Source organism: Mustelus asterias, chromosome 6 (assembly GCF_964213995.1).
Source record: "Mustelus asterias chromosome 6, sMusAst1.hap1.1, whole genome shotgun sequence".
In the NCBI taxonomy this organism is placed as follows: Eukaryota; Metazoa; Chordata; class Chondrichthyes; order Carcharhiniformes; family Triakidae; genus Mustelus; species Mustelus asterias.
The window spans coordinates 34636136-34650313 of NC_135806.1; the positions used below are offsets into that span (position 1 = coordinate 34636136).

Consider the following 14178-nt stretch of genomic DNA (forward strand, 5'->3'; position numbering starts at 1 on the left):
TTCGGGTACACTGTGGAAGAATTTAGCATGGCCAATGCACCTAACCAGCACGTCTTTAAGACTGTGAGAGGAAACTGGAGTACCCGGAGGAAACCCACGCAGACACGGGGAGAACGTGCAGACTCCGCACAGACAGTGATCCAAGCCGAGAATTGAACTTGGGTCCCTGGTGCTATGAGGCAGCAGTGTGCCACTGTGTTACTTAATGGTCGGTCCATTCAAAAGTCTGATGGCAGCAGGGAAGAAGTTGTTCTTGAATCAATTGGTACATGATCCCAGACTTTTGTATTTTTTTAGGCCCAAAGCCGCAATATTAAAACTTCACAGACCAGAGGGTTGAATCATATGACATGGCTAATTGCAGCATAACAATTAGCTTCTGTGTTCCTGGTCAGGATTCCATTGTTCCTCCTTAAGAGAGACAAATTGGTTATTAGTATCTCTTCCAGTTTTGATCTTTCTCTTTTGTGAGGGAGAGTTTGTTTGCACTTCCTCTGCTTTTGTTGATTACAAAGAGTTTGTATAGTGAAGTGTAAAATTCCAGAAGCTGAAAAAAATAATTATTTTGTTTTTGAACAGAGAGCGTACCCTGTGATCAGGTGATTGTAACAGTCATCTTAATTTTCATCATTCAGCAGAAGAAGTAATTTAAAAGAATAATAAGAATAAAGTTTTAAATATACAGTGGTGAGTTTCTTTTCATGTCGTAGGAACCAACAATATAAATACATCTTCATTCGCATATACAACTTTTGTTTAGTTGCTCTCCTTACTGAGACTTTTATCTCATTTATTCATGCTTAGATCGATGCCAATGCCATTGCATTCATAAACACTCCTAGCACCAGCATGTTATGACTGAAGTTAGTATTACAAAGAACAAAGAAAATTACAGCACAGGAACAGGCCCTTCGGCCCTCCAAGCCTGCACCGCCCATGCTGCCCGACTGAACTAAAACCCCCTACCCTTCCAGGGACCATATCCTTCCATTCCCATCCTATTCATGTATTTGTCAAGACGCTCCTTAAAAGTCACTATCGTATCTGCTTCCACTACCTCCCCCGGCAGCGAGTTCCAGGTACCCACCACCCTCTGTTTAAAAAATCTGCCTCTTACATCTCCTTTAAACCTTGCCCCTTGCATCTTAAACCTGTGCCCCCAGCAATTGATGCTTCCACCCTAGGAAAAAGCTTCTGACTATCCACTCTGTCCAGATGCAGGTTGTATATGCAGCAATTCACAACATTTAATTTGACAGCATTTCCTTCCGCTATGGGCTGAATCACCAAAAAGAAAAGCACCAATGATGTCATGGGAATGCCATCACTTCCAAATTTCCATCCAATTCATACATCATCCCAATTTGGACATTAATTCCCGTATCCTTATGGCCACAAGGACAATAGACTGTTATGGTTTTGGTCATGGTCCAGGCATTAGCCATACGGCATTAATCAGATTGGCAATGTAATGCTGAAGGTTGTTGACAGCTTCACATATCTAGGCTCACAATCACCAGTAATTTGTCACCTGATGCCGGAATCAACACACAAATTGCAAAAGCTGCGGCTGTTGTGTCCAAGCTGAGTAAAATTATGGAACAACAGCAGCCTGACCAAGAACAGTAAACTGTAGGTCTACTAAGCCTGTGCCCTTTGTGCACTAATTTATAGAGGTGAATAAGTTTGTTTAAATCCTTTCCAACGGCACTAACAAACTGTCCCATGATTAGGTGGCACAGTGGTTAGCACTGTTGCCTCGCAGCGCCAGGGACCCGGGTTCAATTCCGGCCTCGGGTGACTGTGTGGAGTTTGCACATAACTCCGCGTGTCTGCGTGTTTCCTCTGGGTGCTTCGGTTTCCTCCCACGCTCCAAAGATATGTGGGTTAGGTTGATTGGCCATGGTAAATTGCCCCTTAGTGTCAGGGGATTAGCTAGGGTAAATACAATGAGGTTATGGGGATAGGGCCTGGGTGGAATTATGGTCAGTGCAGACTCGACAGGCCAGTTGGCCTCCTTCTGCATTGTAGAGATTCTATGATTTTGATCCCAGTTCTGTTGAGGTGCAATTTTTCTGGCCTCTCCACCTCCGCAAGAATGGGTTGCAAAGTTCCAAGAAGCCCTCTCTCCTGCGAAGCATTCGTCTGCTGCATGCTCCTCTTCTATACTCATCAGATGTAGCACTGAGAATGATCCAGAGATTACTCCAGAGGCTGAGCCCAGGACACTGTTCTGAGGAACGCCTGCAGTGTTAGAGCTAAGATGATTGGCCTCCAACCTTCTTCCTTTTGCTGTACATGACTCCGAGTCAAGACTGGTGCAACCACTAGGAAAACTAGGCGGTTGCCTCGAGTGGCAAAATTTAGGGTGGTGGTGGGGGATGTGCATGGCAAAGAACTGAATGAACTATTCATGAAATTACATAAATAAAGAAACAGGCTTCAGCATTGGGAATGAAGGATGTAGATCTATTAATATACATCTAAATATACTGATGTACATATAGATTTCAATGCATTTATATTGCAGTCTTTCCCAAAATATATTTCTAATTCTGTTCATGTGAGTTTTAAAAATTTGTACATTTGTAAATTTCTGTTCATGTGAGTTTTAAAAGTTTGTACATTTTCATGATATACAAACCAGTAAATATCATCAATTAACATAATTTAATCTCGCCCATTCTATCATAATGATTATTGATGTGTAAATTGTGCATTAATCATAATCTAGTAATTTTTGCAGGAAGACATAATACTATATCATGTGAGCCATATTACACATATCCTTTATTTCTTCTGGTACATATCTTGTGAAAGATACAGAACAATGAGAATATATAATTAGTGTCATGATATCCTCCTTTTTCGTGCAAAATAAATCTGTAATTATGAATGCAGAATGTTTATTCACACTAATGCACAAATTTAATTTTTGAAAGTTCGTGGGGGGCGGGGGGGTGCGGGTGGAGTTGGGGAAACAGAACACAGAAGATTCACCTATAGGGTATCTAAAACTCTTGCACTGGCTCTGCTCCCAGTGGAACCAGTGGGGAGATTTCCCCCCTTGTATTCAGTTTCTCCAGGGGCCCTTAATGCCACATTCGGTCAAAATGCTGTCTTGATGTCAAGGGCAGTCATTCTCACCTCACTTTTGAAATTCAGCACTTATGTCCATATTTAGACCAAGAACATAATAAGATATGGAGCTGAATGGAACTGGAGAAATCCAAACTTAACATCTGTGATTTGGTTATTGCTGAGTAAATGCTGCTTAAATAGCATGGCTGACAACACTTTCCATCACTTTGCTGATGATTGAGTACATGTTGGAATGGTAGGTGGCTGGATTGGCTAGAGAGAGTGAATGCAAGCAGGCTTTTTCCGCTGAGGCTGGATTGGATTTGACTTGCATACATGGGCAATTCTCCACTTTTTTCAGGTAGATACCTGTTTTGTAGCTGAGGCTAGGGGAGAAAAAAAACAGAGGGCATGTGTTAAGGGTGAAAGGAGAAAAGTTTAAAGGGAATATTAGGGGGGGCTTCTTCACGCAGAGAGTGGTGGGAGTGTGGAATGAGCTGCGGATAAAGTGGTAAATGCGGGGTCACTTTTAACATTTAAGAAAAACTTGGACGGGTTCATGGATGAGAGGGGTGTGGAGGGATATGGTCCAAGTGCAGGTCAGTGGGACGAGGCAAAAAATGGTTCGGCACAGACAAGAAGGGCCAAAAGGTCTGTTTCTGAGCTGTAATTTTCTATGGTTCTATGGTTCTATCAGCAAACTTGAAAATTGAGTTGGAGGGGAATTTGGCCACACAGTTATTGGTGTATAAGGAGTATAGTCTGTGTGGCTAGTCTGGGGCTCTAGTTTAGTACTGTCTTTTGGCATCTTTGATGGATCTCCTTCGATCATATCTGGCTTTCTTGTATAGGTCAGTGTCGCCTGACTTGAGCACCTCAGACCTAGACTTCAGCAAGCAGTGGATATCCCTGTTCATCCATGGTTTCTGGTTGGGATTTGCTTCTTTGGCACACAGTCTTCTACACACTTACTAATGAAGTCAATTACTATAGTGGCATACATCGTTCAGGCTGGTTACAGAGTTTTTAAATACTGACCAGTCCACTGACAGTGGATAGTCAGAAGATTTTTCCCAGGGTGGAAGCGTCAATTACTAGGGGGCATAGGTTTAAGGTGCGAGGGGCAAGATTTAAAGGAGATGTACGAGGCAAGTTTTTTTACAGAGGGTGGTGTGTGCCTGGAACTCACTGCCAGGAGAGGTAGTGGAAGCAGAAACGATAGTGACTTTTAAGGGGCATCTTGACAAATACATGAATAGAATGGGAATAGAGGGATATGGTCCCCAGAAGGGTAAGGGCTTTTAGTTCAGTCAGGCAACATGATCGGTGCAGGCTTGGAGGGCCAAAGGCCCTGTTCCTGTGCTGTAATTTTCTTTGTTCTTTGATTCTAAGCAGTCCCGTAAGAGATCATCCGATTTCCTCAGACCCACTTTGCACGACTTTCTTTGATGGATTCTCCCACTTCAGCTTTTGCTTGTAAGTCGGGAGCAGGAGCACAGCCTTGTGGTCCTTGTACCATTATTGGGAAATCTGTCCCATAAACTTACAGAATCTTACATCTCCTCCATCACCATCCCTGTTCTATCCACCAGCAGGGCAGACATACATTTGGCAGGGAAAGATCCTAGGAGTCATTAACGTTCTGGACCCCATTGTTTTTCATGGCGTTATTTCAAACATGAGCAAGGAAACTGTCTACTGATTACTATACTGGATCAACTAGTACTTCTCCACTGAACTGCACTAAGGGTAGCAAGAGCACTAAAATTCAATGTGGCTCGGAAGTAAATTATTGACTGAGTTGGCCGAATCCCAAAGGACATTGAAGTTTGAGTTCTGTGCACTACCAGCATGCTAAATGGGATAGATTCAGAACAGATCCAGTAGATCAAAACCAGGTATCTATGAGGCATTGTGGGCCATCTGCAGGAGAAAAAGTGTATTCCACCAATATCTGTAACCTCATTGTCCATCTCCCATTACCATCAAGTCAGGCAACTAATCCTGGTTCTATCTATACCCATCAAAATCTTATACACCTCTATCAAATCTCCCCTCAATCTTCTATGCTCCAGGGAATAAAGTCCCAACCTATTCAATCTCTCTCTGTAACTCAGCTTCTCAAGTCCCGGCAACATCCTTGTGAACCTTCTCTGCACTCTTTCAACCTTATTTACATCCTTCCTGTAACTAGGTGACCAAAACTGTACACAATACTCCAAATTCGGTCTCACCAATGCCTTATATAACCAACGCCGGCATCTCCACATTATATAACCTTACCATAACACTCCAACTTTTATACTCGATACTCCAATTTATAAAGGCCAATGTACCAAAGGCACTCTTTACGACCCTATCCACCTGTGACGTCACTTTTAGGGAATTTTGTACCTGTATTCCCAGATCCCTCTGTTCAACTGCACTCTTCAGAGTCCTACCATTTACCCTGTACGTTCTACTTTGGTTTGTCCTTCCAAAGTGCAATATCTCACACTTGTCTGCGTTAAATTCCATTTGCCATTTTTCAGCCCATTTTTCTAGTTGGTCCAAATCCCTCTGCAAGCTTTGAAAACCTTCCTCACTGTCCACTACACCTCCAATCTTTGTATCATCAGCAAACTTGCTGATCCAATTTACCACGTTATCATCCAGATCATTGATATAGATGACAAACAACAATGGACCCAACACCAATCCCTGCGGCACACCACTAGTCACAGGCCTCCACTCAGAGAAGCAATCCTCCACAACCACTCTCTGGCTTCTTCCATTGATGATGTGGAGATGCCGGCGTTGGACTGGGGTAAACACAGTAAGAAGTTTAACAACACCAGGTTAAAGTCCAACAGGTTTATTTGGTAGCAAAAGCCACACAAGCTTTCGAGGCTCTAAGCCCCTTCTTCAGGTGAGTGGGAATTCTGTTCACAAACAGAATTTATAAAGACACAGACTCAATTTACATGAATAATGGTTGGAATGCGAATGTATTCGCATTCCAACCATTATTCATGTAAATTGAGTCTGTGTCTTTATAAATTCTGTTTGTGAACAGAATTCCCACTCACCTGAAGAAGGGGCTTAGAGCCTCGAAAGCTTGTGTGGCTTTTGCTACCAAATAAACCTGTTGGACTTTAACCTGGTGTTGTTAAACTTCTTACTGTGTTCTTCCATTGAGCCAGTGTCTAATCCAATTTACTACCTCCCCATGTATACCTAGCGACTGAACCTTCCTAACTAACCTCCCATGAGGGACCTTGTCAAAGGCCTTGCCGAAATCCAGGTAGACAACATCTTCCCTTCATCCACTTTCCTGGTAACCTCCTCGAAAAACTCTAATAGATTGGTCAAACATGACCTACCACGCACAAAGCCATGTTGACTCTCCCTAATAAGTCCCTGTCTATCCAAATATTTGGAGATCCTATCCCTTATCACACCTTCCCTGCCTGCACCCCATATTGTTTGATTCCCTGAGAGACTAAAATTCTGTCTACCTCAGCCTTAAATATATTCAATAATGGTACATCCACAATGCTCTGGAGTAGAGAATTCCAAAGATTCACAACCCTTTGAGTGAAGAAATGTTTCTAGATTGACCCGATATCCTGAAACTGTGCTCCCTAGTTCTAGACTCCCCAATCAGGGGAAACAACCTCAGTCCCTATCATCCACTTCACGATCACCTTTCATTTTTCAAAACTCCACAGAATATAGGACCAATTTACTCAGCTTCTCATCATAACTCTTTATCCCAGAGACCAATCTAGTTAGCTTTTACTGTACTGCTTCTAATGCAGATATATCCTTCCTTAAATGCAGTATTCCAGGTATGACCTCACCAAAGCCTCTTACAATTGTAGCAACATTTATTTTATTCATGTTTATTTAATAAATCAAATCAAATTAAAGTTCTCCACAACTTTTGCATGACCTTTGTTACAAGCTCTAATAACTTATTGTTTAATGCACCATCCAACTAGTGTTAAGGAGTTTATAAACTACTCCCAGAGATCTGGTTGTGCAGGGGATAGTGTCCCTGCCTTTGGGCCAGAAGCTCCGGTTCCAATCCCACTCTGGTACTTGATGGCCCAAGAAGGTGCATTCATAATGCAGTTAACCAGATTGTGTGGCAACTTGTAAACCCTTCCACCATGTGTCAACAACAGGTGGTAAGAATGGGATAAATCCCTGGTCAGTCCTGTGATGGAAAGAAACTGGAGCCTTGACCATTACGATGTGCAGCTCCAGGCTATAACATGTATGTAAAAGTGCATCTTGCCACAGCAAACTGGGGACTCCTTGTGGGACTCAGTTGGCTAGACGGCCAGTGGAGCAGATTGGTGCCAACAGCATGGGTTCAATTCCTGTTCTAGCTGGAGTGGATTTGGGATCTGTCCCCTTGCCCTACCTAAGGTGCCACTGTGGGTTGGACATGCCTTTGGGCAGGGAACTGAAGAAGAATGTATCCCCACCAATGTTTTCTCACCCTTGCAATCCTAATCTCCACCCACACTGATTCTACCTCCTGATTTTCTGATCCAAGATCCTTTCTCACTGATATCATTATGTCATTATTTATTATTAGGGCCATTCTTCTTTTTCCCTCTTATACCAAGCTGCTCGAGTGAAACATAAATGCCTGGACCGGTTATGCCAAATGAACTATGTCTATGTCATATGTCCTACGTAATCCTATGTAATCAACATGAACGTTGTATCATGTCGTTTAATGTGCCTTTAACTGGATTATCTTGTTTGATTTCAGGAAAATAATTTGAAGTATGTTTATGGTAAATGACCCCCCCCCAATTATAAAAACACTATTGGGAAGCAACAGGCAAAACTTTTGTGAAACTATTAAATCCTTAGGAAAATCCAACAGATTCATGGGTCATCGTTTTTATTCCATTTTTAAATTTAAAATTACCAACTGCTTTTACGAGATTTGAACTCACATCTGCTAATTATTAGCCCTTTGAACGCTAAATTATTATAACAATTTCGCTGCCGCTTTCACAGAGTCGCTAAAAGAGATAAGAGAATTGTCTGAAATAAAAATAAAAGATGCTGGATAAACTCAGCAGGTCTGACCGTATCTATCTTCAGATAATTGTTAGGAAAATCCAACTGAGACTTGCCTGTTATAACTACAAATATCTAAGTCGGTGTATAGAATGATGCTCAGCGTTGTACCTGGCGGACAGGTGCCTGCTCCCTCTCCGGCTTTGTCGAAGGAGGAGTCTGCTCAGATGACTAACAGAGGACTTGCTCTCCTTTCGTTTTCTAGTGACACAGCGGCTGGATCCATCCGGCGGAAAGACCGCGACATAGGGAAACGTTCTCGGTTGTGCCAGTGAACAGAAACTTTCTACAGGGTTACTCACCCTGCTCGTTGTGGAGATCATGGCCAACCACACAGAAAGCGAGGCTGACGAGGTAAATTCTCCGACCTAATATTTTATTTGTGTGGGGTGGGGGGATATTTGATCTTAAATTGCATTTGTTTTTGTGATACTGATTCCAACGCGGGAGAGGGATTAAATATGCTGCAGAAGAGGTTTTGGCTGCTGGGGTGAGTCAGGTTAAAATATGAAGTATTTTCCTTATGTATATGTTAAACTGGCTGTTCGTGGAAGGTCTTTCACCCATTTTGTTACTCTGGTTTCCCACTGGCTGTGTTGTGCAATTTAACCCTATGTAGTCCAGTATTTTTAAACCTAGTAACCTTTCATTCCTTTTCGCCAAAGCACATTCAATACTTTTATATTGTATTTTTTTGGAGATCAGACATCTTGTTATTTGCCATCCATGTTGTCTCCAGGTAGTGACGCACCCCCCCACCCCCCGTTGCTGTATATTAACCTCACTCTTTCTCTCTTTCTCTTATAAAGTATTATTTACAATGTGTTTATTTACATTAGCCCCTTCCAGTTCAGTATTATTGAGAGAGGACACTGGACAGCAGTATGTTTTGCAGCTCGCAGAGCGCAGTGTTAAATCTGGTGATGGGTTTTTTTTTAAACCAGGGACCTTTTCTTTCATCCCCTAATCGTTTGTCCCATCTCATCCCCCAGTCTGAGGGTAGAAGCTCTCAGGAGCAGTCCCAAACGCTGCAGGTTTGTCCAAGGTTTACCTGCTTGTCTGCCTCTTCAGAGTTCAATGCTGCGCCTGAGCTTGCCACATGAGAGAGTAGGAAAATTCAAGGACGTAGTTTTTTTAAATAACGAATGCAAAAAAAATCAGAGGGCAACCATATGAAACAAAACCTTGGAGATGATGGGCATATTTTGTGCAGGAAATACGGCAGCCAATTTGTCCACGGCAAGGCTCTCCAAATAGCAGTGTGTATTTTTTAAGGGTAGATTTTGGCCAGGACTCTGAGGAGTAACTCCAGTGTCTCCCACTCCAAACAGTGCAGTGGGATCTTTTAGGTTTCACCTGAGAGGACTGACGTGCCCTTGTCATAACATCTCATTCGCAAACAGCTTCTCTGATGGTGCAGCATTCTCTCAGTACTGAAATGTTAGCCGAGATTGTGTTTCATCAGAAGCTCTGATGAACTGTTACACTTGAAGTGTGAACTTGTTCCATGTTCGCCAGATATGAGGGAGATTATCTGAATTTCTGCCCTGGCAGGATGGATTGCTTGAGTAATATTGAGAAAACAGGTGGGTTGAAGTATCTGCCTGCAAACGAATCCACGTATTTAAATAAATGGAAATAAACTGGGTGAGATTCTTTGAGGGTGTAATCTCTGACCTTGTGATTTGCCATCTTGCCTGAGCTTAGTTGATCCAGTGTTACTGAGTGTAGACCTGAAAAATCCTTCCTTTTTACTTTTAAGAATGCATTTGGCATTCAGCCTGTCCATCAAATTTGACTTTAAAAATTTGCATTTAAAATCTATATGTTATTTTTTAATCTCTTGGTTATTTCCTTTCCCTTCCCATACCTTTCTCTTTCATTTGCCAAGTCTTTAGAACATGTAGCGAATAAAGTGGGTTTTCCAATACAGCCAACATGTTGGAAATATATATCTGCGTTGTAAGATATCCTCGAATTATGAAGGCACTATTTGCTAAAATGTGGGATTGAAAATTTTGTTAATGATTGCAATACGTAATCAGGTCTGCACGGTGCTAGACCAATGTACGAAGCAAGTGAAGCTGACTGGGTTAATGCTTTGCAAATTTAAGCCCATTTCTATTTTTTAAATAAGCTTTTAGAAGGATAAGTCTTTTCTTTATATGAACTGATAATTATAATATATTTTATAATCGTGTGTGTATAATATATGTTTATTTCAGCTAAGTAAAACTGCATATAGAACCATGCTAAAGTTACAGCACAGAAAAGGCCATTTGGCCCAACTTGTCCATGCTGGCCCGAGGACATCCAGGTGCCCTTTCTGATCCTACCTTCCTGCACCGGGCCTAGAGCCCTGTAACAGCACTTAAGGTGTAGATCCAGGTACTTTTAAAAGAGTTTCGGGTCTCTGCCTCCACCTCCAACTCAGGCAGTGAATTCCACCCACTACCCTCTGCATAAAGATTTCTCCCTCATGTTCCCTCTACACCTTCTGCCACTTATCTTGAATATATATCATGCATAATTGTCATTACAACATTTATGATTTTAAAAAAATCTATTTTTAACACAATTTTTGCTGAACAAGTGTAAGGTCAAATTTAGTGACTTGACTAACCAGAGTTCAGTAAATGTGTAATTTGCTACACGTTAGATAATTTACATTGAGACAGTCAACCAAATATTTAAAGCTGACAGTTTCTTGTCATGCTTAACTGTCTTTTTCAATGTGCTATTTATAATAGTCGGTTAACTCAGTTGGTTGGACAGCTGGTTCGTGATGCAGAATGATGCCAACAGTATGGGTTCAATTCCTGTACCAGCTGAGGTTATCATGAAGGCCCACCTACTCAACCTTGCCCCTTGCCTGAGGTGTGGTGATCCTCTGGTTAAAATCACCACCAGTCAGCTCTTTCTCCCTCTCTCTCAAAGGGAAGAGCAGCCTATGCTCATCTGGGACTATGACAACTTTACTTTTTGACTTATAATGATAAATTAGTGTTAGTCATATAGGATGGCACAGATTGTAATCTGTTCCAATATATGCTGAGGGATTGAAATCCTGAAAAACTTTTAAGAGTTAAGGTTAGTGAATTATTAATGCCACCTGAACCATGACATATTTATTCACTTCAAACTAAGGATATTTTTTCCAAATGCAGTAAAAGATATCATGATAAATAGTTGATGTCTTAGTCAGATTAAATGATTCTAACTGTTGTGGTATTAGGTTTTGTCTCAATACTCAATAGTTTGGCCTGTTGCAAACTGCTGTTTCTCATTTTCTGTTTTTTTTTCACATCTCCATGTAGTCCCTTTGTGGATTCATAGATCCCCTCTGCACTCTCTCCAAGGCATCGACATTTTTCCTTGATTTCCAGAATTGAACATAATTGCCTTGTTGAATTTCAAAATAAAATTCAGAGATACCCCGCCTTTCTGCTTTTTCTTCCTCCAATAGGGAGATATGATGGGCGATTCTACCCAAATAATTCTAAGTGTTGAATTCGCGTAAAAACTGGAGTAAATCACGCTGGCTTTTTCAAAATGAATCTCCCACACTCTGTGCACTGCAGAGTGCACTAGCGTAAACCAGTCCAAAAAGGTGGGTGGGTGGGGCTTATTCCCATTGAAGAGCCGGCAGCATAGCACTGGGCGGGCCACTGTGCATGCGCTGATCTGTCAGCACCAAGATCGCTGCATGTCCAGTGGTCCCGCACTGCTGGCCTCCCGATCAATCATTGGCCAGCCCCACGACCCCCCATTGCTGCCCCACCGATGCCCCCATGGCACAACTGCTGACACTCTGGACATGTCTGGACCAGGCTCGACAGACACCCCTGACCCCACCGATCACCCCGCCCCCTTGGCACTGCCCGATGCCTGGTGGGCACCCACCTCATCCCTGACCTTCTGGGGGACATCGATGGCCCCCTTCACTTCAGTGGGTTGGGCCGCCAGCTCCCAGCAAGTGCGGAACTATTGTAAACCGCGCTGGAGTGAAACACTCCTGGCCGTGGGAGGGGAGGGTGGGGGTAGATCCCAGTGGGCCTGGAGACTTCAGTCCAGGGCTCACTAATAAGGTATAAAGTATATTACAATGAGCATCAGCATAATTTATTCAGCTCTGCATAGGTTTTTTGCTCAGAGCTGATGGTGCCGGAAATCCGGCGCCCAGAGACTCGCACAGGCTGTGGCCCCCAGTGGGGAGCCCATGAAACGGCCTCCGCTTAAGTCTCCCGGTCTGCTGTGCTGCTAAAGCAGTGCAATGGGCTGGGAGAATCACTCCCATGGAATCTGGCATGCTACCTAACTGAAATTAGAAATTTAGGAACTTGAGGCCTTTGTTGAGAGTAGGTACCACTGGATGCAGATCAGAGTGGGAACCATGGTTCTCTTCCTCAGCTAACCTGAACTAACTTATGAGGTGCAGAAGCACACTAGATGGTTCATTTATCCCAGTGTTGCCTAAACTATTTTCCAATGTGACTCAATTTTAGCACTATAAAATTTATGTGAACTCAGATGCCAACAAAAACAACGCAACGTAGTAATATAATTATTATGATCTGCATATTCTGGATCAATGTATAATACATAATATAAATATGGAACTCTGTTTTTAAAGTAGTGTAAAAATGTTACTTTATGTATCACCAGTCTGTTACTTCATCTGAGCCACTGCAGCTCATGGATCTTTGCCAGGAGGAACGCTCATTCAGCTTTACTTGTCTATAGCAACAGCACACACACATTCCCTAAAGGCCATCTTGACAGCATTGATTTTAATGTGAGACGATCCAAATAAAATTTAGTTTTCTACTGAGGATTTCAAATGACACAAAATCATGTTTGTAGTTTCAGAACAGTGGTGAGTAACCTGTAGCCCATCTGTTTCTGAGTGTGGCCTACGAGACATTTTGTCAACTGTTGTTCACGCGCAGGGTTGCCACATTCTGCTTTTTTCCATCCACATAGTTTTTTTCCTATAGGTACAACTGAAGTTATACGCGCATAAAGGAAGAGCATGTGAAGTGAGCATATTGACTGTGAAAGCTGCGCACTTCCTCTGCATCCGTTCAAGTATAAATCATAGAAATCATAGAAACCCTACAGTGCAGAAAGAGGCCATTCGGCCCATCGAGTCTGCACCGACCACAATCCCACCTAGGCCCTACCCCCTTATCCCTACATATTTACCTGCTAATCCCTCTAACCTACGCATCTCAGGACACTAAGGGGCAATTTTAGCATGGCCAATCAACCTAACCCGCACATCTTTGGACTGTGGGAGGAAACCGGAGCACCCGGAGGAAACCCACGCAGACACGAGGAGAATGTGCAAACTCCACACAGACAGTGACCCAAGCCGGGAATCGAACCCAGGTCCCTGGAGCTGTGAAGCAGCAGTGCTAACCACTGTGCTATTGTGCCGCCCTTCAAGTATCTGTTTTGTTTTTACCATTTGACATTGATAGTTCTATTAAAATATGAATGATTTAGCATTTTCTATACCTCGTTATGGGGTGTTCAGCGTGTATTAAATGTATTCAATCTTATTCAAGGGTTATGGTTTGTGAACAAGCCTGATTTCAAACTTGCGGCCCACTGAGATGTGAGAGGGCCTAGGTTGCCCATCACAGCAGCAAAGGCTGCAATTTCACTGTGATTTCTGCTATACACAATTTGGCTTTAAAATAAAATGGACTTAATTTGCAACTTATCTGAAGTTGTAGCAGTACTTCTCCCAATCTGGGGGGAACTGGAGTGCTTCTGAATAGGCACAGAATATAAGATGCGACTGTTAGTCATCACTGAGATTTCAGCCAAGTCTCCATATTCCCAGGTGACAGGAGACTATGTGAAGTCCCCCGCAATGCCCCAATCCCCCACACACAATAATTAGCCCTCTGGCCTCTCTTCAAATGCAGACAGATACATACACAGTAATCAAAATTTCAGTGGGGGAGCATTCTGGCTGTATTTTGTATGTTTTATTTCTGTATG

The 14178-nt window shown here is 42.6% G+C and overlaps 1 protein-coding gene across 2 annotated transcripts in view; it reads left to right on the top strand.

Annotated features, from left to right (window-relative positions):
- The first annotated feature begins 8372 nt into the window (after positions 1-8372).
- The window catches only part of ttc39b (tetratricopeptide repeat domain 39B), a 209936-nt gene continuing 204130 nt past the window's right edge, over positions 8373-14178 (top strand). For both annotated transcript variants that reach the window (XM_078214156.1, XM_078214157.1), the window contains exon 1: positions 8373-8520. In XM_078214156.1, coding sequence (XP_078070282.1) covers positions 8488-8520 — 33 coding nt within the window. In that variant the 5' untranslated portion in view covers positions 8373-8487. The remainder of the gene's footprint in view (positions 8521-14178) is intronic.